The following is a 26,834-nucleotide window of genomic DNA, read 5'->3' as shown; positions in this document are numbered from 1 at the left end:
TTTACAAGAAAGCTGTGATATGATTGGTGCGAGATACATAGAGAAGAATACATGGGCGCGCGTAGACATGGAATTTCTATTCGAGTGTTTAACTGGCCCCTCTGGATACCAGCCTTGCCTTACTCTTAACGCAGCGAGGTGTGTCTATAATACCCTTATTGAGCCAATCCTGTGTTATACCGACACTACATGGGGTGAACTGTCAGTCACCTTCAGTAAAACCCTTCAACAGTTACAAAATCGTGCTGCCCACATCGATTGGCGTGACTCCTCTAAAGACACTTTAAGTGTTCTAGGGTGGCTGAGGTAGAAATGAAACGGAAAAGACACAAATGTGTTTTAGTTTATAAATGCCTAAGTAAGCTAGTACTTCATTACTGATATAACTATTTTATTAGAAACTACAATGTATATGGCCATAACACTCGCAGAAGAACCGATTTGCACCTGCCCAACCTAAGCTAAGCCTTGGGAAATTTACTTTTAGATATTCGGGCTCAACCCTTTTTAATTTGTTGCCTCGTTACATGCAGAACGCGGAGTCACTTTCTTTCTTTAGATTTTTGATAAATGTTCACGATTTTTTAAATTTTGTATTTTTAAATTATCACATCCCGTATTTTAAATTATTATTTATTGTTTAATTATTGTACTTTTTAATCCAGGGCCCCTCTGGATACCAGCCTTAAGGCTGATTGGGTCACCCTCGTAAAATAAAGCTTACCCTTTTACCCCTTATGTAACTACGCCTTTGCGAAATATTATCGTTTTATTTTTTCTTTAGTATTTTACATTACAGTATTCAGTGAGACAGTTCAGTTAAATAAAATTTATAAAATTGCCAAACACAACGGCCAAAAGTATGCATGATTACGCCCTATTTTTTCTTTAGTATTTTACATTACAGTATTCAGTAAGACAGTTTAGTTAAATAAAATTTATAAAATTGCCAAACACAACGGCCAAAAGTGTGCATGATCTCGTCCTAGCTCACTTTTTTGTTCTTTCTTATTAAATATCATGCGATAAAATCTCTTTTTTTCTTCGAAACTAACAAACGGCTCTTAACCAATGGCTCTCCGAAATATACACCACCCTACATCCAGGAACGCAAAGAACAACAACCTCATCCTTGTTCACGACAGGACTCACTCAGCTAGCGCAACTTTCCCGGGAATAAATTAAAACAAACATTTCAAATCTAAAACACTCGGAGTCTCATACTGCCTTAGGTATTAGGCCTGTCAATCACGGCGACTCCCGCATAACTGCGGCCTATCGTCATGAAGGTTGACAGTAAGCCCCACTGGTCTGTCCGGGGGTTGTAAACTTCAACAGAAAACAGATTACTGGAGCCGTCGTCGCCTCCGACAACAAAAAGCAAGCCATTAACCGAGGCCACACCAGCGTTCCTACGACACATGCTCATGTCGCTTACCGATCGCCATTGGTTCTGCTCCGGATTAAAACATTCCACGCTTTTCCGCACGTGCGGCCCGTCGTGTCCGCCTATGGCGTACAAGAGCCCATCGGCCACACCCACTCCCGCTCCACTCCTCCGCGTGCTCATTTCGGCCATTAGACCCCATTCGTTTGAGTTTGGATTGTAACACTCAACTGAGCTCAAGCAATGTCTCGACGCGCCGTCGTACCCGCCGACGGCGTAAAGCAGACCGTTGAGGACGCCTACGCCGACGCTGCTTCTTCGGGTGCTCATCGGACAAATAGATCGCCATTCGTTTATCTTGGGGTCATACACTTCGCAAGTGTTGAGTCCCGTTGTACCGTCAAATCCTCCTATGGCGTACAACAGTCCATTCATTACTGCCGCACCAAGTGTGCTGCGCCGCGCCTCCATGGAAGCCACAGGACGCCATTGGTCTTTCCCAGGATCGTAGCAGTCGACTGTGCGAACGCGCAGTGAACCGTTGAAGCCGCCAACTGCATAAACGAGCCCGTCTAGCACGGCTACTCCAGCACGGCACCGACGAGAGTTCATCTCTGCCACAGCATACCAGTTCTCTCCTTTGAAATCGTAACATTCCACACTGACAGTAAAACAAAACAAGTATTGTCAACTCGAGCCGCTTTATTTTTCCATGTTACGGAACTATTATGTTCGACAAAATTGAATAAAAAAAAGGAACCGACAGCTTACGGGGAAGCAAGGATAAATTCACTTCACATGTCAAGACTAAGCCTTAAACATGCTTAATTCAATAAAAAGTGCTTTGTTTGTATGCTTATAATTATGTTTGTTAAGATGAAAATGGAAAAAAAAGCGTTAAATAACTAGAGCTCCACTTGCATAACAGTAAATAATACTCCTTGTACACATGTGAAAAAATAAGAAATTCTCGATATACTAAATCGGCATAAAACGGACTCCTGCTCACTTTCTTACCTTCGTATAGCCTTGGGCGCCTGGCCTCCGACGACGTACATCACTTTAGGCAATCCAATCGGTGTCCTGGGACGAGTTCTCGGTGACTGTACAGATGACCGCTGTTCATTACTGAGCAGGTGATATTTCATAGCTTCGATAAGAAAATCTTTGCACATGTTATTGTTTTTGACCAGTGTTTCCGTCTCCACGCGACTCACGAGGTATTCACGCGACAGCAGAGGGAGTCGCACGTGCTCCATGAGTTGTGCCAGGCAATCCTGTCTATGTTCAGGGTCGTAATTCACCCAAGTAACCACAGCTTCGAATACCTACAGTACAACACAAACACATACGTTTAAGCCATCATGCTCTGAAACAAGTCTTTCTCCATAAGACTAATAAGTTCGTGTGAAGTTTATCTTTTTTTCTTTTTTGTTTATTTTGGTTTTGTTTTTTGTTTTGTTTCTTATGCAACGACAAGCTATATTAATAATAATAACAATGAACTTTATTTTATTCAAGTATCAATACACTACAGCTATATGAGCTATTGGGGGACATGTATATGTATATAAAACATGTATGTTAAAAAAAAAAAAAAAACAATTTGTGATGATTATTCAAGGTATCAATTTTGACTACAAGAAATACTTAACTAACGTAAATGCTTAACCCCTTTACGACCTAACATCAGTTTTCAAGGTCTCCATATTGTTCTCTATACATTTCCTGTGGTGCATGTACTGCACTCTGGACACTTTTAGCCTTACATAGCATCATTATGCATATTCTCCATACTGTTCACCATACAAGGTGCTGACAAGGGGGATTTGTCAAACTACTTCTTCAGTTGAACTTCTTTCCTTTATTCTTGTGACCCTAATGTGTGATCCAGGGGTAATATTGTGAGGAGAAATTAGATGCATGTCACTCTTTGGGGTCAAAGGGTAAAGGGGTCTATTCTCACCCAGGAGTACAAATGGGTGTCTTCACACAGTCAGGGAGACTTCAAATACTGTTTGCAATGAAGGAGAGGCGGAGAGCAGAGGGGAGGAGAGGGACCATGCAATTAAATAGTCTCTTATTCAAAAGGATTAGTAATTCTCCTTGTCACCTTCGGCAGAAACCAGGGAGCAGTCTGGCAGTCAAGGAATTCATTTGCATGTGTGTATGACCTTTACCCTTTAACTCCAGAGAGGGAATAGTATCTTATTCATTTTTACCTTATCACTTCTGAATCAAACATTAAGATCATGAGGAAAAAGGAAATGATCACCAACTAAAGAAGCTCTTGATTGTTAAACAAATTTTCCTCGTTCATACAATGTACCACAAGATATGCACAGAGAACAGTAAGGAGAACATGCATACTGTTGTTATGGTGTCAATGGTTGAGGAACTAAATTACAGTTTTTTGGGGGGTACGATACCTTCTCCTCGGAGGGAACTGTAAGCTGGTCACTGCAGACAAGTTCTTCTACTTGAATGGTTGGCAGGGCAAGAAATTCGTCAGCCTGAACAACCTCACTAAAATGTTTCTCTGCAAATGAGTGGGCAGCAATCATTAAATCACTGCAGGAATGTATGTCAGCAAAAGCTCTGATTCCTAAACAGTTTGTGGAGTGGAGTTGGGCCTTCAGAAATTCACAGCATGCATCACAGACATCTGTTAGTTGAAGAAGATTAGCAGCAGGAAGCAAAACCTAAAAAAAACATGAAAAAAAAAATTACAAAACTTGTACACACAATTTGTAAGTGCATTTTCTACACAATGTTTCCAAAAAAGATTATGATACAGGATGCCTGTCCTCTTTGTAAACACCACTTTAGGCAGAGGTATTCTGCGTCACCAACATACAACAATGTATCCCTTTGTTAAAGTGAGAAAGGAATGTTGATGAGGTTTACCTATGTCAGAAACACAAAAAATGGACATTTATTATTCATATAATGCAAAAAAATATATATTCCTGGAGAATTAAAATAGAAGTCGCTACAAAATATTAGATGAAAGTACTGCATATTGTCCAATGATAGATTTATTTTACATGACAACAAAAAGCAAAATGTTGTTCATGGTGAAATCATCTGTGTCTCTGTCAGCCGATAGATTTATTTTACATGACAATGAAAAGCAAAATGTTGATCATGGTGACATCATCTGTGTCTCTGTCAGCCGATAGATTTATTTCACATGAATTGAAAAGCAAAATGTTGTTCATGGTGACATCATCTGTGCCTCTGTCAGCTGATAGATTTATTTTACATGACAATGAAAAGCAAAATGTTGTTCAAGGTGACATCATCTTTGCATCTGTCCAGTTCCATAGATTTATTTTACTAAACAAAAAGAGAAAAATGTTTTTCACGGTAACATCATCTTTGTGTCTGTCCTCAGTTCAATAGATTTATTTTACATGATAAAAAGAGCAAAATATTTTTCTGTGCTCCAACAGATCATAAGTAGAAACAATTAAAATTCAAGTGTGATGCAGCTTATTACACAATTGAAGACACATCTATGAGTAAAGGAGTAAGTCTCTAATAAAAGAAACCATGGTGCTGCATTGCTGGGAGAGTATAACAGGGTAAGTATAATTGGTCAAAGAGTTTCAGAGCTGACATTTCAAGCATTTCCCCTTTGTCAGAGCAAAGGTACATGCACCTACTGTAAGTACCTATAAGTCACAGCTTACACAGTGGTTTAAAAAAAGCATTAAAACCATTGAATTTATTACCTGAACATTATCCTCTGTGACTTCGATCTCAGCTGTGTACACATATTGCACTAAAAGTTCAAGCGCACGGCTATCAATTTCACGCATGGTTACTACAGTTTGTCGACTTTCTGACAGCTCCCCAGTGAACATTGCAAAAAAATAAGGACTAGATGATGCGAGGACAACCCTGTGCGCTGGAATCTCACTTCCTGCCGCTTTCAACAAAACATCACACAGCTGGTTTTGTTCACGCAGGGTGTTCATTACTTGGAAAGATTTGTTGTGACATTCTGGACTCCTGTAAGGAGGAATCACTACTTTCTCCTCAGGTTGGGGACTTTGTTCTGTTTCTGGGAGAAAAAAACAAATTTTAGTGAATATTATCGACCCTTACACTCTCAAATTGTGATAGTTAATTCTGCTCTCAAGCTGCTACAAATTTCATCATAAATTAGTAACGAGAATTGGTGTTAGATCAAGATAGCACCTTCTAACTGATAAGTTTTAGTATTCTCATTACCTGTTTGCTAAACAATGTATGGATGTTATAAGGAGAAGTTACATGTCAATAATATCTGGGTGTTGAAGGGTTATATGCATGCATTCAGTAGTAGGAATCAAGGTGGCAGAGAAATTTGTGCCCTAGACTCTAAACTGAGGGATCTGAAAATTGACCCTTGTCATGTCATTGCATTGTGTTACTAAGCCAAAAAGACATTCTCAGGGTACCTTTTTTCTTCACCAGGATTTTCGTTATAAAAATAAAGAATAAAGTAAAGCAACTGCATAATATTCTCTACTGCCGACACTTTTCTCAACCCTTTTACTCCCAGGATCTTATTATCAATTCTCCTTATTGTCTGCTATATAATTGTGGTGGTGTTCCTTTGGAGAATTTAGTATTGGATCAATTAAAAATCCCCTATTAACAGTTTATTCTTGTCAACTTGATGTTGTGTTGGCATTACGCTGATAAGTTCTGTTTCACTCAATCAGGGAAGTAAAAGGGTTAAGAAAACCTGGTACATGGCTTTGTAAAGGACTGTTCTGGCTTTTTTGAATAATGGATAGGACTAGTTAGTACATACAGGAGTAAACTGATTATTCCTCAAACAGCTGAATCCACTAAACCTGCGTTATTTACTGAGAGGGGATCATTGAGCTTGGCCGAGGGCTGAACTCAAGACCAAAGGCACAGTTTTTCCCCATACAGACAAACGGCTAGACCAGTCAATACCTTCTTTTTCCTACTGTTTGCTTTTTCTCTGCTTTGTCACAAACAGCATCGAACATTTTCAGGAGTATTGTGTATATTGTGTATATTGTTAAAAGCTAGACTACGTTTCCTCCTCGACCATGTTAACACCACCGATTATAAGTAAACGGGGTAAAAAAATAAACGTTCTCTACGTAAAATTTTAAGCTAAATCTCAGAGGAAATCAACGCACGAAAAATATCACTGGCATTTAAATTTCCATTTTTTGTAGTGAAATTTCAAAAACATGGAACATTCCTTGCTTCAGTGATCACAAACACAAATATGAAATCTGCCCAATTAAAGCTTCTATATTTGCCCATTGGCGCCAATCGATTAAATGACATAGTTTCGTTTACACGATTGAACGAAAAACATATTCGGTAAAGAGTAAGCAAATTCATACATTTAACGGAAGGTCGACCACACAATTCTCGAAACAATTCAAAAAGTTTGAGAAGGAAATGAAAAAGATCACCGCTTTGCTTTACTGTCATATCATTAACAACTAATGTCCAGTGGTAAAAACACTGGCCGCATTTGCGAGTTTCTTCGGTGTTACTAGGAAGATGTTTAGCAAGTGACACTATGATTGTTGATACTCACCAAAGTTAGTTTCCTTCGACACGACAGAAGTATACATTACTCAAACTGTGCTTTCCTTGATGAATGTAAGCTTTGAAAGCCACTAAATCGTAAAAAAAAAATTGCCAGAAGATCGAAGCGAGATAAACTTGGTAGCAGTGAATTGTGTACAGATGTTTGAATTCGATCGAGAGAAAAGTTAACAAAAGATTGATTTCTCCATGACATCAAATCTGTGCTTTTTCCCAGCTTTCTGTGATTTGTTCTGAAGATCACACAAGATTACACCGTATTCCAAAATACAAGATGTACCAAACCAAATATTTGAACTTGAGTTTCCACTGCAGTTACTTGAAGACACTTTCTTAACGGCTCGGTTACTCAGCATCCACTGGTAGTATTTGTCTGGGGAGGGGAGAGGAACGCGGTCCATCGCGGGTTTATAAGAGAAGGCTCGTTTTGCCGGATTTTTCTATATTATCATTTTTTCTCATTGTATTTTTATATTTTTTTAAGGTGATTCCTCAGAAAAAAAAAAAAAAAAGCTACCGAAATTTTTTTAAAAACTTTTCCTAAATGACCCCTACCAATGTCTGTTTCGAAAAAATACAATTTAAAAGATAGGTCACCGTGCTTGTTTAAGAAATATGATGAGCAAAACTTACCCCACTCATGCCTGTTCTGGCACTAATCAAAACTATAACAAAATTCTCGAACGTGATTGGTTATCACCAGCCCGATTTGAGCACTAATAGGACAGTGTACGCGTCATGCTTGTAAAGTTGTAAAGTCATGCTTGGAAAGTGTAATAGGCCAGTTAAAGGGACAGTTACACGTCATGCTTATCTAAGTGGACAGATCGCGTCATGTGCGCACGCTATTGCCTCGCATTTCGCTGAGTTAACTAATGGATTTTTCCATGAAAACGTATAACCGATGTCTAGTTTCTTTCTCAAATTTTGTCATAGTTTTGATTAATTGGACTGATTGATTAACAGGACTTCGTGTCGTCCAATTCGGTCTGTAATCATACGAGTGATTAACAAAATCGGACGACCACGAAGCGGGAGTCCGATTTGTCAATCACGAAAAAAAAACCTTAATAGGTAGAAAGTCACGAGCGTATGGAACAATATATAATTTGTAAAAAAAATTACGCAATTTAAACGAAATCGACTCAAAACGTTCCCCCTGAGTTTTAATTTCGAGGTTATAATTTACATCGTCGAGTTACGGGCTTTGAGCACGGTTTTAGCCATATCTTTTTTTCCCCTCGAATTTTTTTTAGTCCTCTTATTTAAATGGAACAATTTGTACAGCAAAATTATGCAACAAAAAAATATAGGTCGCTTTTTCTGCGGAAAATGGACACAGGGTGCGGTTAAGTCTAAAATGTTTTTGCGAACTCCTATAAGTGAAATGAATTGAACGTAAATTGCGAGCATGGGAACTTCAAAGGGGGCTAGCATAGTTTAGTTTCTAGTACAATTGAGACCTTTTCACTCAGATTACCACCCTTCTCTCTGCCTGCAGAGGTCTTAGGGTTGAGAAGAGGAGTGCGCAAGGAGGGGGGAGGGGGGAGGGCTCTGGGGGAAGTGGGTGGGGAGAAAACAATTCCTTTTGCACCATTTTGTCTTAAAGCAGTTCCACTCCCATTCCATTGAGAGGGATTCATAGTGATATTAGCTCAAACCTTATTTTGCTCATTAATCCAATTTTATCACTTCAGCCCCTTCTATAAGCTAACTGTAATAAATTCAGTGGTCAGATTCCAATTTTGTAACGAAAGAAACTGTCAGTCCTTCACTTGATGAAAACATTAACTGGAATCTAATTTTCCCCACAGGATCACTTCTTCTGAATCAAACATTAAGGTCTTTAGGATTAGAAGAATTAATGCAAACTAAAGAAGCTTGCGATTGTACATAAATTTTCCTTGTGAGTACCATAGGAAGTGTATAAGGAGCAGTATGGAAACTGTAGTCATTGACATGAGGGTGTAATGGGATTAAGGTAGTTTAGATCTTTCTCCCCAAACCAGGTAAGCAAGGGTAAAGAAGGAAAAGACTTAGAGATACATATGCTGTGGATCTTATATTTCTATTTACTAGTAACATGAAGATATGGCCCAAACTACTTCAATTCTTCTTCTTTGACACTGAACTTAAAACAAAACTGACACAACTAGCAAAAATCATGTTTTTAAATTACATTGACAGGTAAGCAAGGGTAAAAAAGGAAAATACTTAGAGATACATATGAGATACACAAAATATAATCAAAACACACCATGTGCAGAATGACAATTTTCCATAACTTGAGGAGCACTATCCTTTTTCTAGTAACAAAGACCATTAATAGCAACAGCCAGCCTTTATCTTCATCATCAGCCTAAAATTGGTAAATGTAATTTTATACAACCCAAGAAATTTTCTGTCTTTAACCACTTGTATTTCCATCCACTGCTCCACTCTGATATCTTCCTCAAAAATGGTAATGCAAGATAATCTTAGGCAGTGGCAGATCTAGGGGAGGGGCCATGGGTCCTAGGGGGCCCCCCCTTATTTTGAATAAAAAAAATCACAGAAGAAAGAAAAGTTGGCAGGGTAAGGGACAAAAAACCCAGGCACCCCTCTTGACTCACGCTCAAGGTAAGGTAAGTCTGAGATAAAAAATTAAATATCAGGATGTTAGCAAGGCTATTTTGGTCTGCTAGCAAGCATTTCTCTAATATTATCTTCATGTTCTTTGACACTTCTTTGAAGATATTCTTTATTAGCCTGTAGAGAAATAGGGAAAAACTACAGGTTAGTATACAGATACAGTATGGAATACATTTTATTGATCAGTCCCATTAGGGTTTTTCAGAATCAATTTACTAGGCAAGAATAGTAGAAAATATAAAAAATATATATAAAAATATATTAACATCAGTGATAGTGTTTTGCAATTTTGCAAACAAGCAGATGCATTGTTGACTATCTAAACACTAAGTGCCACTAATTTCAACTTCAGCTTTCTTCTTGAAACATGGAATAGATGGTGAGTCTCTTGTCTGACCAGTTAGACTGTTCCATGATTCTACTGCTCTGTAGAAGAATGAATGCTGAGCAGTCACTGCGTGACATTTGGGAAGGCTAACTTGATCTCTATTTCTAGTGTAGTACTCGTGCATTTCTGAGTGCGCTGTGAGCTTTGAACTTAAATAGCTGGGTGTCAGACCCATCAGAAATTTGTAAATCACAGCAGTGTCATGCAAGTGCAACTGTTCTTGTACAGAGTAAGAACCACAAGAGAATTTTCATTATTAAGTACAGGGTGTAAAGGCCAAGATCCAAATAGATAATATTGCAAATTTAACAACTTGCTGAAGCCAACTGGGAATACATGCCTCCTCCCTGCCTCAAGTTTCTTCATGTTTATTAAATGCTATCCCTTAATCCCTCAACCCAAAAGAGTAACTAGCATCTAATTTCTCCATACAAAACCACCCCTGAATCACAAATGAAGGTCGCGAGAATTGAGGAGATAATCACAGAGTACCCTAAGAAGCTTTTGATTATCAAACAAATTCTCCTGATCAGCACCTTTGGAAATGTATGGAGAGCAGTGTGGAGAAAATCATTATTGAAGATAGAGTGTCAAGAGTTAATAAATATTATTTCTAGCAGTGTTTTTTTGTCCACAGTTCCCACATTGAACTGAGATTTTGTGGAGAATATAATTAAAGAACATGGAACAGGGAGAACTGACAAAAGATTCGACCCACATGTGATACTTAGTTAGTAATAAACTTTTAACTGACAAGTCCACCATATTAAATTCTGTTCTTTACTATAAAAATATTTTACATTTTTGCACTAAACATGTGCAACTTCACCCTTTCACTCCAGAGATCTACATATAAATTCTCTCTACTGTACACCATATGTTTCTTTTGATTTTAATTCTGATGTTAAATCAATTAAAGTCTCCTTTTTGATTTCCTTATTACCTTCCTGCTCAACAAATGTATGCATATCGTCATGAGAAATTCCTTGTTGGTCGCTCCTGGGAGTGAAAGGAGTTCATATTGAGAAGACACTAAAAAGTATGCCAGCGAAGATGTACTGTACCTCAATGCTTTTGATCTTCTCCTCATTGCTTTGGAGTTTCTGAGCAAGGTCCTTTCTGATATCTGATACGGGCTGGAGAACAAACCTGTCAAAAGTTGTCAATAAATTAAATTTGGAAACCCATGAGGCTACCAGAGAGAAAGGAGATTCACAGTGACATCTGAAAGTGATGAGGCATTCATACCCTTTCTGATGGGGGTGACAAAACGAAGGCCAAATACAGCACCCAATCTCTGTTTATAACAGAGGAAGATGTTAAGAGCCCCTAAGAAACTAAACATTGAGTTTGACAACCTATTGGTCATTGTATTCAGAACCACCTATTATGGTGCTCAAAATGCTGTTTAAGTGTTAAAATTATGCTAAAATGGAAAGAATTCCCTGTCTTCACAATTTCCATATACATGCGCATGAAGATGGAGACAGCAGCTTTTTTTAACACTGCTACGTGCAGTGAGAAGTAATACAAATACAGTAAATCTTTTTGATTTTTTTTAAAATCCTAACATCATGAAAACAGCCACGATAAAACTTACATTCTTCCTACTGCTTCATAAGTGGGTGTATGAGAGGGTAATGAAGCTAATTCTTGGTCCGTTAATTTGGAATGAGCCATGTTCCTTCGAAGTTGCAAAATTTGACCTTCTGCCACCTTGACACGTTGCGTGGTCTCAATCATTTTTTCTTGGAGTTCTTGGAAGGCCTACAGATCAATTGAAATACCGTTAATAGGGAATGAATGCTCAATATGAAGTTTTCTCTTATGAGAGAAGAAACCGAGAGACTTAAGGAATAATAACATTTGCCCCCCACCATAAACGATAATTTTAAGGATTTGTGGAACTTTTGAATCCACCTATTTTCCTAAAATGTTACTTATAAGGTTATGGTCAAAAATGAGAATATAGATGCATTTACCTTTCGTAGTTCTTGATCAAATGTAGTCGCCATCTTGGAAATAAACGTAACCGCGCAGGGCCTGACGACTAAATCTGTGTGTGTGTGCGCTGAACTAAGGTACCGCCGAATTGGCTCAAAATCCAATATGGCGGGTTTACTCAAATCTCCTCGACGAAGGTAGAGGGTTGCATAATTTTATTTGAAGGATTATTAAAGGCTTTCGAGATGTTTAGGGTCGAAAAGCTGCTTAAATATGTAACCAGAGCGACAAATTGTTTGAATCGTCGGCAAATTCGCGGCAAAACTCAAGATGTATTCGCATGGAAGATGGACGCCTCCTCGAAAGATACCCCTTTCATTGTTGTACAGAGCCCGTACACTGTAAAAATACAGCCAGTGAATCCTATGGAATATATAGAGAACGTAGATACTGATGGTCAGTCTGTGAAAGGAAATGTTTACTTAGAAACAGACGATGAGGGCGATCTTGCACCAGATTTAAAGAATTCATTTATGAAGGATATTAATTTCAACGTGACACCCGTCAGCTCCAATTCCAAGGACTATTTGGAGGTAAAAAAGGTTAAGAAAAGTGTTTTAAAAGAGGAATAATACAATGCGAATAAATTTTCCCATTTCATGCGAGGCATTTGTAATGTAGCACACTTGGTTGCACTATTCAACATTAGGCTATTTACTTGCAGGTAGCTTTTCCAATCCTATCCCATCAAACGCGCGCCTGTGCAACACGTCCTACTTAGGTTGAAACAAAATTCTCAATATGTAGAGTTCATATAATGAAGTGATTATTGACTGAGTTTTCTCAGGCCAAACAGCAAACTAAGTGGCCCTCTTTTATGACATCAAGCCAGATATTTTCTTGTCCAGCCCTCCCATTCGGTCAATAAGTACTTGTACGAACTGTTTCTTGATATTTTTCCAAATTGGGATATCAAATGGACCCAATGATTAAATTTCATGATTTCCTTTTGAAGGTAACATGCTCAGAACAACAACAATACCAGTACCCTACAAAGAACATCACCCTGCACTTTCAAGTTCCTGCTGCATGTGGTGTTGATATTAATGTGAGGGGTGATGCCAGCATTGATATCAAAGACTTAGAAGGTGGACCCTTTGAAATGGTGACTAACCAAGGTGCATGCTGCTTGAAGAATCTGAAGGGATCAAGTTTGAGAGCTTCATCAAACTATGGTGACATCATATGTCAGTCTCAGTTGCTGTTTGAACATGGATTTTTAGAAACTAAGAAGAAAGGGAAGATATCTGTGAAAAAGTTACAAGGGAAGGAATTTAATTTAAAAACAGAGCATGGAGATGTTGATGTTGGAGCTACCTATCTCCTAAAGGCCAAATTTGCATCTAAAAGTGGTTGTATTAAATTAGGAGATGTGCATGGTGAGTTCAGTCTTACAATGTAGAGCCCTTGTGATGGGATGAGGTTTGAAGAAGGGAAGGAATGAACACAAATATGTTGAGGAACACTGGTTCCAAATTAATAGGGGTTACTGCACTAGTTTCTGAGTTGTAGGCTGTAATGTTGCAATGATCACCTCAGTTCATTTGGCAACATGGTGATAAATGTGTTTTTAATATCACTCTCAGGGAAACAGATTAAAATGTGTGGCAGCATTGATTAATCAAAGAATTGGTGTATTTTGAGCCACCTTAAATCAAAGCATCCCTGTAGGAGAGAGGTAAATCCTCATGCACAGACATTCTGTGTCTTGTCAAATGTGCCCTCAGGTTTTTTCCAATCAGATCCTTCCTTGCAGGTTTTACTGAGATTCGTGCTGAGGATGGAAACATATCAATTGGTTCAACTTCTGGTCAATTGGAAGCTTTTACAGGAAGAGGCAGCATAGATGTAAACTTATCTCAACATGAGGATGTAGTGCTAAACACAAATGAAGGTAAAGCATGTTGAAGCTGAATCACTGTGTATTTTTGAGTGCCTGTTGTATGAAACAAATAAGTTGATCGTTCTGAATGAACATAGTATTATACATGGAGATAGACCCTCCAAATTATGTTGTTGAAAATTATTTTTAATGCTCATACCAGTCTTACAAACTTTGTTGTTCTACACATTCCTATGTGATTATCAAGCAACTATCCCCATCACAAAACCCTCACTGAGTATAGAGTGGGATGAGCTATGAACGTAGAGAGACATGGTGTATTAAATGTTAAATTTAAAAATCTTAAATTAACTTTTCATACATTGAGTACCCAACCAAATTTGGCCAAAAAAAAATCTAAAAAGTCTTGGCATTAAATATGATTGTCTGGTTTTAGTACTAGTTGTACACTCACAATTAATCAAAGAGTTCTTAAGCTGAAGATACAATCAGGATCAAAATTACTTTGCAAATTGTGTTTGAACAGTTAATTGTAGGAGTTGAAGAACACTACTTTTTGCACTGCACTATGAATCATTGATAAAACCCCCTCTCCTCCATTCAATGTTGCTTGTTGGTAGCTAAAAGATCAAGTGAATCACTGTGTGACAATGTTTTGGGGGGACAGGGGGAGAATCAGTTATTTAAAGAATGACAAAAGAGATACAAATTAAGTAACAAGGAGTTGAAAAGGTTAGTGTCAACAATTTTGTCCCAAATGTAGATTTTTGCTCTTAAATTCAGGAGACATTACCGTCAAGTGTTTGCAGGAATCGTTTTCTTCAGAGTTCTTGGTGAGGTCAAAACATATTCACGTCGATTCAAACATTGACGTTGTCATTGACAAAGAACGTGCAGAAGGGAACTTAACCGTCATGACGGGAGAACTTAACAAAAAAGACAAGAAGGAGGAAGGGGTAAAAATGATCAAAGCGGAAGCAAAACTTGGAACTGTGAAGTTTGAGAAGGAAGACTGGTTTAGTTCTCTCAAATTGAGTTAATATCATTGTGGAATGAACTGGGAATTTACAGCAGTAAATTAATTGGTACAATAAGTAATGTTCTGACTTTTTTTTATCCCTGGAATGGTTACAAACCGAATTGGACTCCACTCGGTGTCATTACCAATTAATCACAAAATTTACAATTTCCGAGGAAAGAAGATTAGTCAAGTCATGAAAAAAAGAGAAAATTTGTATCAAAAGACTGACAAAGGAGGCGTATATGTTTCTGTTCCTATGATGATTAAAACCCAGGTTGTGATTGGTTGAATTAAACTATAACTTTGAAAGTGATTGGTTGATTTAAATTACAACTTTAAATGTGATTGGCTTATTGAACTGTTCAATGATAAACTGTCTGATAACAACTAAGCAAGTGAATTCGTGGAAAATAGGAGTTTTTAAACCAATCGCTATCGAGAAAATTGTAATTTTAATGGTTATGATATTTTTGTTGGAGCTGATGGTGCACGTTTCATTTGTTTAAAAACTGTTCGTCTACGAACAGCCCCTCCTTTTGAGTGAAGTCCGACACGAAATAAATCATAGGCATGCGTAGCGTGCAAGAATTTCTTTTTGGCTGGGCGGGTTGAGATGGGACAATCTAATGCGACAATCTGATTGTTGCGAGATACATACCCTTATGCGGTAATCTGATTGGTGCGATATACATGACCCAAATGTGGTGATCTGATTGGTGCGAGCAACATACTACTCTACACGCTAACCTGGAGTTATATTTTTTCATTAAAAAAAAAGAACAACTAAAAAATTGATGGTGACTTCCCTGAGAAAGTTTTCTGCCGTTCCTAGGAGGAGAGTTCATTAATTTAAATTGAATGTGACGTAAAATTTTCGCATTGGTCGGAAAAAGAAAATTCCATGAGAGTTGTTCCCCCTCCCCCTTCCCCGCTCCTTCTTCGGCGGGAACATTTAAACAAATCACTTTTGGGGGCACAGTCTTCTCCGCTCTGTGCAAATCTTGAGGGTGGGTGCGCGTTTGGCTGAGTCATCCGCGGCGTAAGAATAGCGCACCTAGTGAGGATGATCGGACGTACTTGATTTCCTAACCAGATTTTCCTGGCTATGGCATTCGCGCGGTGCGAGCTCCGATTATAATGTGATCTTGTGGAAGGTTGGAAAAAATAAGTGAGCCTCGCCTTTACAATTTTACGCTACGCGTTTGAAATCAATTTTCAGTCATTTCGGTGGGTGTTCTTTTTAATCGTTGAGGGTTGACTGGATATTAGGTATTAGATCATATTTTGAAACTTTCAAGTCACACCATAGGAAAAAACTCATCGTTATGAACAGAAAAAAATGATAACCGTTGTCCAAAAATATACACTTTTTGGTGGTACAGACAGAGAAACTTCAATCCTCGTTTATTATTTTCAGCCCGAAAACTTTGAAACGGAAAGGTGTGTGTTAGTGAAAAAATTTCTTGAGTAAATAAACAAAGTAGATCATGCTTTCTGTTACTAAAGGTTCATCTTTATCTCAGTACCACACCATACTCTACATGTTTTACAAGACGGCAGGACCTCGAAGTTAAGTACCCTTAAGTCCCGTTTGTTGAAACGGGGTATTTCAATATCCTTGTAAGATAATGAATTAATTTTACCTGCTATCATGAACTAATAAAAAAAATTCAAAACGGTTAATTGGTTGTCGATATCCCTCAGTACTACACAATAACATCTTTCTACTTATGCCAATAAAATAAACGACTTGCCCCATATTCATACCTATTATGAGATGTTACAAACTCATCTGAGAAAACGATTCTTCTAAGAGGTTCTCAAAGTGTAAAAACAAAAAAAAAACGTAAAAACGTTGAAAATTAGACGAGCTATCTTTAAACTAAGGGAGAAGCTGAAATTGCTGCGATGAGATGAAGGAGCGTTCTCCTTTCTCATAGAATTTAACTGACGAATTCCTTTCAAATGGGAATTATTCCTTACAAGGAAAACTGCAAAACTATCCTCGTCCAACACGAATTAAAAATATACGAAGGCGGAATGGAAGACTGGTACCAATATGATATGTTGTAACGCAAACGTGAGTGTGATTCCATCGTCGATTAAAGCCAAGCTCAATGTGCCGCTGTTACATTTTGGGTATGCACAAGACGAGCAAAGATTCCATCCTCATTTTGTAGCAGCACTTCAGGTTTGTCAAACTCTAACACTCGTCCCTCATCCATAACCACCATTTTATCATAATCTATGATGGTGTTCAAGCGATGGGCGATGGTTATTACTGTGGAGTCTTTAAATCTGTTGCGAATAACGTCTTGAATCAGTCTGTCTGTCTTGAAGTCGACATTAGCTGTGGCTTCATCCAGGATGATGATCTTACTTTTCTGTAACAGAGCACGCGCTAAACAGACCAACTGGCGCTCGCCGACACTGAAGTTGCTCCCAGACTCTTTCAACTTGTACTCCAGCTTTTCAGGCAATTGTTGTACCAGGCAACTTAACTGTACGTCTTCCAAAGCTCTCCACAGATCATGATCTTTGTATAAAGAGAAGGGATCTAAGTTCTTCCTAAGGCTTCCGCTAAAGAGGACAGGATCCTGAGTAATGACAGCCATAGATCTGCGAGCTGCCTGTATATTGAGATGCGTGATATCTATGCCATCTATGATAATCTATTCAAATGAAATGAGGAAGTGAATCAAAATGATGTCGAATAATGATATTTTTAAGGGGTGCATGTAAAACGGAAACTAATGAAGAGCAAAACAGTTGTCCTCTAAGAAATAATACGCTATTTTATCTTTTTTATCATCATAATTATCAATTTTTCACCATCACAGTCATTTATGTCATTAAAACTCGCTAACGATGTCTTAAATCAAGTTTTAAGAAAACTAACATTTCGCGTAACAGGAAGGAGATAAAGGAACGATATCTCAAAGTTTGCCTAACGGTAACACATTGCATGTTCTCACCTCGCCTTCTGGTTCTGGTGTTCTGAACAAAGCCGCCACTAATGATGATTTTCCAGCTCCGGTACGACCCGCCACACCAACTTTTTCCTTATCAGTGATACATAAATTTATTCTGTTCAAAGTTGGTGGTGCTCCCTTCAAGTATGATAAAGATAAGTTGCGCAATGTTAAAGTGCCTTTTGTTGGCCACGACTCAGGAGGTAGGCTGTCTAAGTTGTACCCAGGTTCAGATTCGATTTGAGTGTAGGTAAACACCCTTTCCACTGATGTCATGTAGTTTTCTGTCTCTGAGGCTACCTGGATACCGTACTGGGCTGCTTCCAATGTGTCGGCTGCAAAAGTAAGGGACATTCCCGCCAAAGCTGAAAACAAAAGCGGTTTACTAATTATCTTTGATCATGCTTCTACAAAAGTCGGTGAAAAGGAATATGAAGAGAAGGTTATGCTCTTTGATGATGTACTAAAAGCGTAATTCAAATTGCTTTTCAAATGGACATTTTGATAAGTAAATAGGATTTATTAACAGCGCAGAGTGAAAGGAAACTTTCTGAGAGGCAGAAATAGGCTCCTATAGGAAAGGGCTCGCCAGGCGAAGAATTTTAATTGATAAAGTGATCACACAAGCCAAAAGAATGGAGATTCAGTGCAAAGAAACCTTAGGAATATGTACCTGGGTTTTGTGTTGCAAACAAAGCTCCAGCCGACACAGAAGTGACAAGAAAATTACACAAACAATCTCCTCGTAAAGCGAGCCATCGCGTTGAGGCCTTCAGCAAAAACAGGGTTGACGTGTTCTTGTCTTGATATCTTTAAAAAAAGAACAATACATAGATGAGGTTTTCTTAGTTAGAGACCTGTGTCCCAATTAAGTCCATTGTATTACATTGAGCCAATCGATCCATTCGAAATTGATGTCATGATCTCAGCTTTAAGAAAAATGAAAAAGAGAGCATTTTAACGTTACCATTGAAATCTTTCAACAACAAAAATAAATTTCAAACTCTGTTCGCTCCCCCTCCAAAAAGAGGAAAATAATAATAGTATTAATGAATTTATGAAAATATATAAATAAGACTGAGTACCATCTTCAGCCAAAAAACAGAAACTTAGTAACACAAACAATTTTCATCAAATATCTCTTACTATCCGAGTTCGAGGTCCGTACTGCAACTTACCGACAGAGCTTTTTTCTGCTCGGTTTTTTTACCCAAGCGTAGAACATAAATACGAGCAGAAATAACGAGATCTGTAACTTACAAAACAAACCAACAAACAAGGTTCGTTTAGATATTTAATATATCTCTGAATTCTAATAGGGGGAGGGTTTCAAGTAAAATTAACTTTGCTATCAGGCGGGGCGTACAGTGAAATACGGCCCGCTAAATTTACCAATCGTAACGTACGTACTAACTAAAGAATATGCTAAGTGTACCAAAGTATAGCTTTAGCCTTAAGTTAAAGATATGTAATATCTATGAAATTGATGGGGTAGAAATTATGTTTTAAACAGCTCCTGCCCATCAGAAATGGGGTCTGTACAAAAGGTTGTAAAGATTGATTGCGGCTCAGCTGTTTTCAAAAACCCTAATTGCTTGCAGTTTCGATCATTTTGATTGTTATCCTCTCTGCTATTCAATATCTCAACGAAATATTCCGTCCAAAATAAATGGCTTACAACTGCTAACATTTTCCCTTTCCATGTCTATGATAATTGTTTAAAGTAATGGGATCCACCATACAGTCCGATGTGAGGCTCCCTCACCTATAAACCTTCCAAGCTACAAATTAGAGTTGAAGTTAAACTAGGATGTTGAACGTAATTTAAAAACTGTAACGTACTAAGAACATTTAATTACTTAATATTACTAATTATTATGAATAACCTTGCTATAAAATTCATTGGGTATTTTGCAAATTGATTAAATAGGATGTAATTAACCGGTTGAAGTATCCTATATTGTTAGGTTCAATTATCAAATAAAGTACACTTCCAAAATTTTTTTCCTTGATATAAAATTGTGAATTGTTTAATGTTAGTTCTATAGACTTGGGGACGGTATAATTCAGGATATTTCATATTCGTAATAGCGACATTGTATTTTCATAGGGCACTCACCGATAAAACTTTTGCAGAAAATTATCTTCCATCCCAGATGATCTTATCACCTCTAATCCAGCCATTGTATCAGCAATAAGGGAATACACCGGACTGCAGGTTATAGCTTCAAGTCGCCTGAGCTCTCGAGCGGATTTCAAATAATATTTAGTCAGGTAGATAAAAAGTACGGTTAATGGAGTGCAAGTAATGAAGAGCCAAACATTGGATACCGCTGAAAGAATGGTAGCACCAAGAAAGTGAAGACATAATTGAATGGCAAAGAGAAACTTTCCTGGAAGCAGGTCATCCATGCAACCGACATCTTTGGAAAAACGGTTCAAGATGCGACCAACTGGATTAGTATCAAAGAATAAAACTGGTGCTTTAAGAACAGCGTTTGTCATCTGGTCATGAAGGTTTCCTGATGCTCTCAAAGCAGTGACATAGAAACAGAACGAGGATACGATTGTAAAAAGCAAAGAAGCAATAGCAATTGATCCGTACACCGAAAGAGTGATGAAATTTTTTTGCTTTTCAAATGGCATTTCTGTCATTCTTGAGACCCACCAGAAGGGTGCTATCCACAATACTGAGAAAAGACAAAAAATTGAATGGTATGTATAAGTGCCTTGAAAAATTAAAAAGACTGTGATTAATGGTTTTAAGGCTATACGGTCGGTAATAATGTACCTAAAAGTATCGCCACGGCTAACTTTATTTGCTGAAGAAGACGAGTTTCATGATGTTCTCTGTCGTCATGATGAAGCAAATGTTCAGATTTTTTAATAACTTCTTGCAATTTAGAATGGCTTGATGAACTCGTACTTATAGGCGATGGATTAACACTCCTTTTCAAAGCTATCACGCGATTAACGAGTACAAATTATTTCGACCAAGACTGTCATTTTTTATTCGAGAGAATTTTAGACAATGCATAGGATGATCCAAGCTGGCGAGGGTCCTCGCATAGTTATGAAAATTTCCAGACAGTTTAGCGGCATGGGTCATGAAAAAAACACTCCAAGCGATTGTCACTTACCTAGTACAAAAGTCAAGAAAACAGAAAGGCTTGCTATCATGATGGTTGGTAGTGCAGTCCTGAAATATTTCCAGTACAACAACCACTTCACACTTCCAATCATTCTGTCCTCCGCATCATCTGTGAGATCCACTCTTTCACCATCTATTTGAGGGACAGTCATTGATTTGTGAGTGTCTTTGCACACAACTGTAGCCATTTCAAGATCATCTTTCTCCAAACTGGGGGCTCCTTTCGCTTCACGCTGAAGAAAGCGAAAGCCCATGCTGTGTTGAAGTACTTGACTATATGTCCCTTGACCTACAACCGAACCATTCTCAAGCAGCACAACGCTGTCAGTCTTTTTTAGAAACTGCAGCTGATGAGTAGCCAGAATGCGTATTCTTCCACCCAGAAACTCCTTGATACACCTCTCGAATAGATTTTTGCCGACTTTGGCATCCACTGCACTGAGTGGGTCGTCCAATAAGTAAATGTCAGCATCAGTGTATATCGCGCGTGCTAGACTTACTCGAGCACGCTGACCACCGCTCAAGATGACTCCACGTTGACCAATTTCAGTTAGATCGCCTTTAAGAAAACATTTAACGTCTTTCTCAAGGTCACAAACCATGATAACTTTATTGTATTTCTCGGCGACAAACTGTCTGCCAAACACAATATTTTCTCGCACTGTGCCTGAATAGACCCAAGGAATTTGGGATACGAAAGCCATTTTTCCGATACAAGAAATTCGACCAGAACATGCGGGAAGTTCTCCCAGAATACTAAGAAGTAAAGTTGTTTTTCCGCTTCCAACTGGGCCTGTTAAACCCACAAGCTGCCCATCAGCAACATCTAACGAAACGTTTTGTAGCACAGGAATCTCCGACGTTTTACTCCAAGCACACGAAACTTTGTCGAGCGTAACCTTCGGTGGATGGTTGTCGATTAGCGGTTCTAGCTTTCGAGCACCAACTAATACCGGTTTTCCATTTTTAAAGCTATCAATTCTGACAAACTTCGACTGCTTTATCCGGTCTCTAAAGGACAATATTGTATCTCCATGATCTATTTGCATCTTTGACAAGGAATTCTTTTCTAGTAACCTCTGCATTCTGCAACAAGCCGTCCTTGCGTCGGCAATGTAGCGCAATGCATGAGCAAGGAACATTGTCACCACCATTTTAGTGTTACTCAACACCAAAAGCAATGTAAAAGCCATAAATGAGGTCAGCAGATTCCCTGTAAAGAGCAGCGTTACGACTGAAATAAAACCTGCAATCGTGGAGCTGGTGAAGAACAGTGCGTAGATACTGGAGATGAAGAATCCTCGTATACGAATCAGAGAGATCTCTTTCCTGTGGAAAACATTTTGAAGGAATGTAATTCGTGCATGTGAGTGTTATTTAACTCTCTGATAGTTTTTGCTTGTTTGGAGGGCCTATCTCCATGATTAATCGGTGGATGAAAGTCTAAAATTGCGTTTTCACACAAAACGCATGTACAGAAAAGATGTAAAATGAAATTTCATCGATTGATTAATCAAGGGCTATCACTATAAAATCTTGTAATCTTTGCATACAAGCACGTACCAATTAAACTGAGGGGACGGTCGAAAATTTTAAATGTAAGAAAATAATATATGTGATTCATGATTCCTTAGGGGTTGAAGAGTTAAAGTCGATCTGTTTGTGAAATTATGATATTTTCTGGAAAACATAACAATTCCCTAACCTTCTTATTTGTGCAACCAGATCCCTAAAGTTCCATTCCCAGGCGTACATTTTTACTATGGGGATACCAGAGATGATCTCATTCATTATCTTCAGCCTCTCGTCGGTTACTGCAGCAGCCCGGTGGCGTATTTTCCCAGTTTTACGAGCTATGAAGGATCCGTAAGCAACGACCACAAGAAAAAAGGAAATTCCTAACAACGCTTGCCAGGCCACTAAGTACCATACAAGAGCCAAAGAGGCAATGAGGTCTATAACGGCGAAGGAAAATGAAAACAAGACATAACCCAGCTCCTCAATAGTTTGAGCATCGTTGGAAACAAGGTTGATAGTGTTCTCCGAAAGCGAGTCTTCTAAGGTGCATCTCTGACTGCTGAGAATCTGACAAAGAAAATAGGGGAACAAGAAAGATATTGTTATTTTAAAAAACGGTAAAAGTGCCTTTTCTTCACGTGCACAGAATCATTTCTGTGCAAGGTAAGGATCCTCTTAAAAGGATGTTATCTTTATCTTTACGATTGAAATGTATATCTATAAATGTTCTATTTACATGTTTGAGGTTTCAAACAGTAACCCAACCGTTTCGAGATTTATCTTTGAGCGTGCTGAAAAAAAACTCGACAATTGACGCCGCCAATTCGAATAAACTATCTGTGAACGTAATGCAGCAACTCGTGGTTCACAACCGAAAAGACCCTTGTCTCTCTATATGGCGCAGAAATGAATTTTGGATGTTGGATGCCTTTTGGCGTATCTCCTTTGCAATTTACAAACCAATCATGAGGAGAAGGAAAGGAGAAAAATAAAAGAAGGGAAACACGAGAAGGCTACAAGGACGTTACGCAAGATTATTTGAGATGGCGGCGACCGTACTCGACTGCAGAGTACAAGAAAGACAGGTCTAAGAGGTTATGTCGGTCTTAGGAATCTCAAACAGTACCTGCCAGGGTACCAAGTGGTGTCCAGCGTCCCTCGGTAATTCTAGTGCCTCATTGCGCATATGTCGATTAAAACTGGAATTCTTAATGAATTACACACTTTGTCCGTGTTGAAGTCGTAATGAGGTCATAGTTTCATACACACTAACTTGTGGCAGAGCATACACTTGTATTACAATGCGTTTTTAGTAAAGAGCTTTAGCATCGGTGACGAAAGAGACGACGAGGACGGCTGGAAGTCCTATCGTGACACTGTCAAGTTACGGCACATGTGCTTTTTTAACGGGCTGTCGTTCTATAGTCGTTGTGGACAAAATTTCCAGTGCTAAGGCATTCAAACTAGAAGGCGAGTAATTTTCATTTGTGTTAAGTTGCAAAAACCGAAAATTTACAGGAAATTTAGTTTACTTTCACGGATTTCATTCCTTATAGACATTCAAACCTTGTATTCTAACACTTTATAAATGGAGATGAACTTTATTCGTTTCGGGTATTCAAGCTTTGCATGGGATCTTTTAAACGAAACTGTTTTATTTTCTTGGTTTTTTCGCTCCGAAAGATAAACATTACTCCACCGCCCTGGTCGATGCTAAAGCTCTCTATTATAATAATCAATATCAAACGTTGTGACAAAGCAAATTCTGCCATCTGTAATACTAAGTGCATAAAAGTTGTTGTGAATCCTGCGTGCAACAGAGATTTCATGGAAAACATAAATGCCTATATTACTGAAAAACATTAATCGCGGTTATCAGCCACAACTATCAAAATCACTATATCTTTTTTGCTCACCTTCTTATAAATGAGTCCAACCACGGCAACTTTCAGTCTTATTGCTAATACATGCGCCTTGAACATGGCTTTGGATTTCACGACAGTTCTTATCATGGCGACCAGAAAAATACCAATGACAAAGGGCAAAGATGTCTTGTAACTGATACCTGTGCCTGTAGAAATACTTCTCAAGAAGTACCATATCAACAGAGGTAGCGCATGCAATGTCAGTGAGTAAAATAACCTCAGTAATGCCATAATGATATAATCTCGGCGGGAAATCGTTCTCATCATGGCCCTCCACAAGCGAGGCTTTGTTCGTTGGTGTGCAGTTGCTCTTTTCTCCGCGACCCACTCTCGTTCCAGTTCAGTAACTAGTCTTTCTGTTCGATTCGAAGAATCCACCCGGAATAAAACGCTTTCGTCTAAGTGTTGTTTACTACCGAGCTTGAGAATATCATTCAGCCAAGAGAAAGTTATCAGAGAGAAAAAACCCGCCTTTTCTATAGGATTTGTACCAGAAATATCTTCCATGGCGGCTGTTCCTATGCTTATTCCTCCTGCGAAAAGATATAACGAATCGTTGTAAATTTTCGTGGAATACAAAGGATTGTCAAGTTTTTGTTTTATAAAAGATGTCCTCAACGTCTTCTATAAAACTGGTGTCACCCAATTATTATGGGTGCCTCACCACATTTATAAAATACTTTCAGAAATTCTCAAAGTGATCACTAGTTTAGTTATCTTACCTTGAAGATCTCTTTGTCCAGCGTGCTCTGAAAAAAACAGGCATGAGGTAAATAACTATGGAGGCACAAGTGGAACGAGAATAGGTTTAGCTGTATTTTAAGTCTCGAGTGCATTAAATTTGCTTAACGACAAAAAATATCTGCAAAATTCTCGATAAAATCAAAGATTTAACCAGATCGGTAAGTGGAAGAGAGGCGGTCCTTCTGTGTCCAACTGTTACTGACGTTACCTTGCGTAATGAAAGCTCCTTATTGCGTTACATAAAAACACGAATAACTTAACATGGACAATAGAAGGTATCAAACCAAAAGAAGCGACCATTTTTTCTTCTTGAAATATCTATGGGGAACGAAAAAAAAATTCACAAGAAAAAAAAACCTTGAAAATAATATGTGTATACGAGAACTCACAAGGTAAGCCTATCATTATAGTAATTCAAATTGTGATTTGTTTTTTCACAGCAAATATGAAATCTTTCATTTCTGTGACGGAGTTGCTCCCAAACATATTAAAAAATCAATCATCCAGCAAAACGAGCCTTGTGGTAACAAATGTTTCCTCTGGCTATATCTTAGCGTAGCAAAGCTTCACATCGATTCCGAAGTCAATAATAGGTTAAATTCTTCTGAAAATTTAGCTTTTGGTTCCTTTTCAATCTTTCGTAATATTTTTAATGTCAAATACAAATACGCCTCACGCACAATGGCTGTAAAACTAACCATTCTGGATAGTAATTACCCTTGTAGCTTTAAGAGAAACAAACCTCACTCAATCCCTCCCAGGAGCTCATTTCGCTGCCTCGGTACCCAAAGCTCCCACAATACAACACCTTGCAGAAGCTGTCGATTGCGTAAACAACTAATCATATAGAGGTGAAATATCCATTCTTATGAAATACTTGGGTTGATTGACCATGTACAAATAAACAACAAATTACTTACTAGAATATGCTTCAGCAAAGCCGATTATCTTGATCAAAGTTCAGGAAGAAAATCGTACTCCTTCGGCTTTCAAAATTGTGACTTGAGGGCCAGTCAATCTAGTCTGTATCTTTGCCACTAGAAATTGAAGAATATCCCATGATTTCAATTTATGCTAAACAATTTGTCATGCTGTTCCCCCATAATGATCAACGGTGGCATAGTAGATATTCAATATAATTACGCATTAAGACCTAGAGAAAGAAATTGAAATATCCGAGGCACTTCGACCGACGAAGATATTCAATATAATTACGCATTAAGACCTAGAGAAAGAAATTGAAATATCCGAGGCACTTCGACCAACGGGTAAAAAATCTCAAACAAATACGCTTTATGCTTTGCACATGACTAGTTTCGCCATCATTTTGCCATTATATGCTTGTTGGTTGCTAATACAATCAATTTTTCCGTAGCTATTTATTTTGTGTCATTGGTTTATTATTGTTTGCTGGCCAGACCTGTAATTCAGTTATTTATACTGCAAGAGGTCTTAATTAACATATCCACATATCCACAACTAAAGCGGTTCGAAGGAATCGCAGATAATTTGTTCAGCTGCAATCCTTACCTCGAGAACTGCCTTTCCCAACTACGTAAAATGTGTTTCAGCTAATCTCTGAATTTGCAAGCCAATGCAGAGGGTAATTTATGCACGTGAAACAGATCCGTTGAATAACCTGATGAAATGAAAACAAG

The 26,834-nt window shown here is 38.2% G+C and overlaps 4 protein-coding genes across 5 annotated transcripts; 1 reads left to right on the top strand and 3 right to left on the bottom strand.

The window, feature by feature from the left end:
* Positions 1–333: 333 nt before the first annotated feature.
* LOC113679064 (kelch-like protein 2) lies at positions 334–7,317 on the bottom strand. The gene is made up of 5 exons (XM_027196014.2): positions 6,969–7,317; positions 5,125–5,456; positions 3,817–4,089; positions 2,405–2,715; positions 334–2,048 (listed from the first exon to the last, which is right to left on the bottom strand). The coding sequence occupies exons 1-5, from the start codon at positions 7,003–7,005 to the stop codon at positions 1,229–1,231; spliced, it is 1,773 nt and encodes a 590-aa protein (XP_027051815.2). The 5' UTR covers positions 7,006–7,317; the 3' UTR covers positions 334–1,228.
* A 1,709-nt stretch (positions 7,318–9,026) lies between these two features.
* Positions 9,027–12,044, bottom strand: LOC113679071 (prefoldin subunit 1). The gene is made up of 4 exons (XM_027196018.2): positions 11,981–12,044; positions 11,599–11,765; positions 11,063–11,147; positions 9,027–9,727 (listed from the first exon to the last, which is right to left on the bottom strand). The coding sequence occupies exons 1-4, from the start codon at positions 12,011–12,013 to the stop codon at positions 9,647–9,649; spliced, it is 366 nt and encodes a 121-aa protein (XP_027051819.1). The 5' UTR covers positions 12,014–12,044; the 3' UTR covers positions 9,027–9,646.
* A 35-nt stretch (positions 12,045–12,079) lies between these two features.
* Positions 12,080–15,179, top strand: LOC113679070 (protein FAM185A). Its single transcript, XM_027196016.2, has 4 exons — positions 12,080–12,535; positions 12,958–13,381; positions 13,759–13,896; positions 14,629–15,179. The coding sequence occupies exons 1-4, from the start codon at positions 12,188–12,190 to the stop codon at positions 14,883–14,885; spliced, it is 1,167 nt and encodes a 388-aa protein (XP_027051817.2). The 5' UTR covers positions 12,080–12,187; the 3' UTR covers positions 14,886–15,179.
* Positions 15,180–16,357: 1,178 nt separating this feature from the next.
* LOC149048788 (ATP-binding cassette sub-family C member 4-like) lies at positions 16,358–25,175 on the bottom strand. 2 transcript variants are annotated; one of them, XM_089201272.1, is made up of 8 exons: positions 25,155–25,175; positions 24,424–24,965; positions 22,695–23,074; positions 20,979–22,318; positions 19,958–20,528; positions 18,512–18,648; positions 17,842–18,203; positions 16,358–17,538 (listed from the first exon to the last, which is right to left on the bottom strand). In XM_089201272.1, exons 2-8 carry the CDS (start codon positions 24,937–24,939, stop codon positions 16,981–16,983), a joined length of 3,864 nt encoding a protein of 1,287 aa, XP_089057398.1. In that variant the 5' UTR covers positions 24,940–24,965; positions 25,155–25,175; the 3' UTR covers positions 16,358–16,980. The 2 variants fall into 2 exon arrangements, with proteins under 2 accessions (XP_089057398.1, XP_089057399.1); XM_089201273.1 differs by having other exon boundaries at positions 17,842–18,173.
* Between the last annotated feature and the right edge of the window lie 1,659 nt (positions 25,176–26,834).

Source organism: Pocillopora damicornis, chromosome 3, assembly GCF_964200805.1.
Source record: "Pocillopora damicornis chromosome 3, jaPocDami1.2, whole genome shotgun sequence".
NCBI classification, from domain to species: domain Eukaryota; kingdom Metazoa; phylum Cnidaria; class Anthozoa; order Scleractinia; family Pocilloporidae; genus Pocillopora; species Pocillopora damicornis.
The sequence above is the reverse complement of the archived record's forward strand: the minus strand, read 5'-3'. Positions and strand labels throughout refer to the sequence as shown.

What these genes read in the sequence shown, in the direction of transcription:
- LOC113679070 (XM_027196016.2), top strand. Translation starts at nt 12,188, where the DNA reads ATGTTTAGGGTCGAAAAGCTGCTTAAATATGTAACCAGAGCGACAAAT. An exon ending in ATTCCAAGGACTATTTGGAG is followed by an intron (nt 12,536 to 12,957) that starts GTAAAAAAGGTT and finishes TTCCTTTTGAAG; the next exon opens with GTAACATGCTCAGAACAACA. An exon ending in AGTGCTAAACACAAATGAAG is followed by an intron (nt 13,897 to 14,628) that starts GTAAAGCATGTT and finishes TCTTAAATTCAG; the next exon opens with GAGACATTACCGTCAAGTGT.
- LOC113679064 (XM_027196014.2), bottom strand. Translation starts at nt 7,005, where the DNA reads ATGTATACTTCTGTCGTGTCGAAGGAAACTAACTTTG. An exon ending in CAGTTCCCTCCGAGGAGAAG is followed by an intron (nt 2,716 to 3,816) that starts GTATCGTACCCC and finishes GTTGTACTGTAG; the next exon opens with GTATTCGAAGCTGTGGTTAC. An exon ending in GCGCCCAAGGCTATACGAAG is followed by an intron (nt 2,049 to 2,404) that starts GTAAGAAAGTGA and finishes TTTTACTGTCAG; the next exon opens with TGTGGAATGTTACGATTTCA.
- LOC149048788 (XM_089201272.1), bottom strand. Translation starts at nt 24,939, where the DNA reads ATGGAAGATATTTCTGGTACAAATCCTATAGAAAAGGCGGGTTTTTTC. An exon ending in TTGGACTCATTTATAAGAAG is followed by an intron (nt 23,075 to 24,423) that starts GTGAGCAAAAAA and finishes TTTCTTTGTCAG; the next exon opens with ATTCTCAGCAGTCAGAGATG. An exon ending in TTTCTTGACTTTTGTACTAG is followed by an intron (nt 20,529 to 20,978) that starts GTAAGTGACAAT and finishes GTCTTTTCTCAG; the next exon opens with TATTGTGGATAGCACCCTTC.
- LOC113679071 (XM_027196018.2), bottom strand. Translation starts at nt 12,013, where the DNA reads ATGGCGACTACATTTGATCAAGAACTACGAAAG. An exon ending in TTGATCAAGAACTACGAAAG is followed by an intron (nt 11,766 to 11,980) that starts GTAAATGCATCT and finishes ATTGATCTGTAG; the next exon opens with GCCTTCCAAGAACTCCAAGA. An exon ending in AGAAGATCAAAAGCATTGAG is followed by an intron (nt 9,728 to 11,062) that starts GTACAGTACATC and finishes ATTTCTCTACAG; the next exon opens with GCTAATAAAGAATATCTTCA.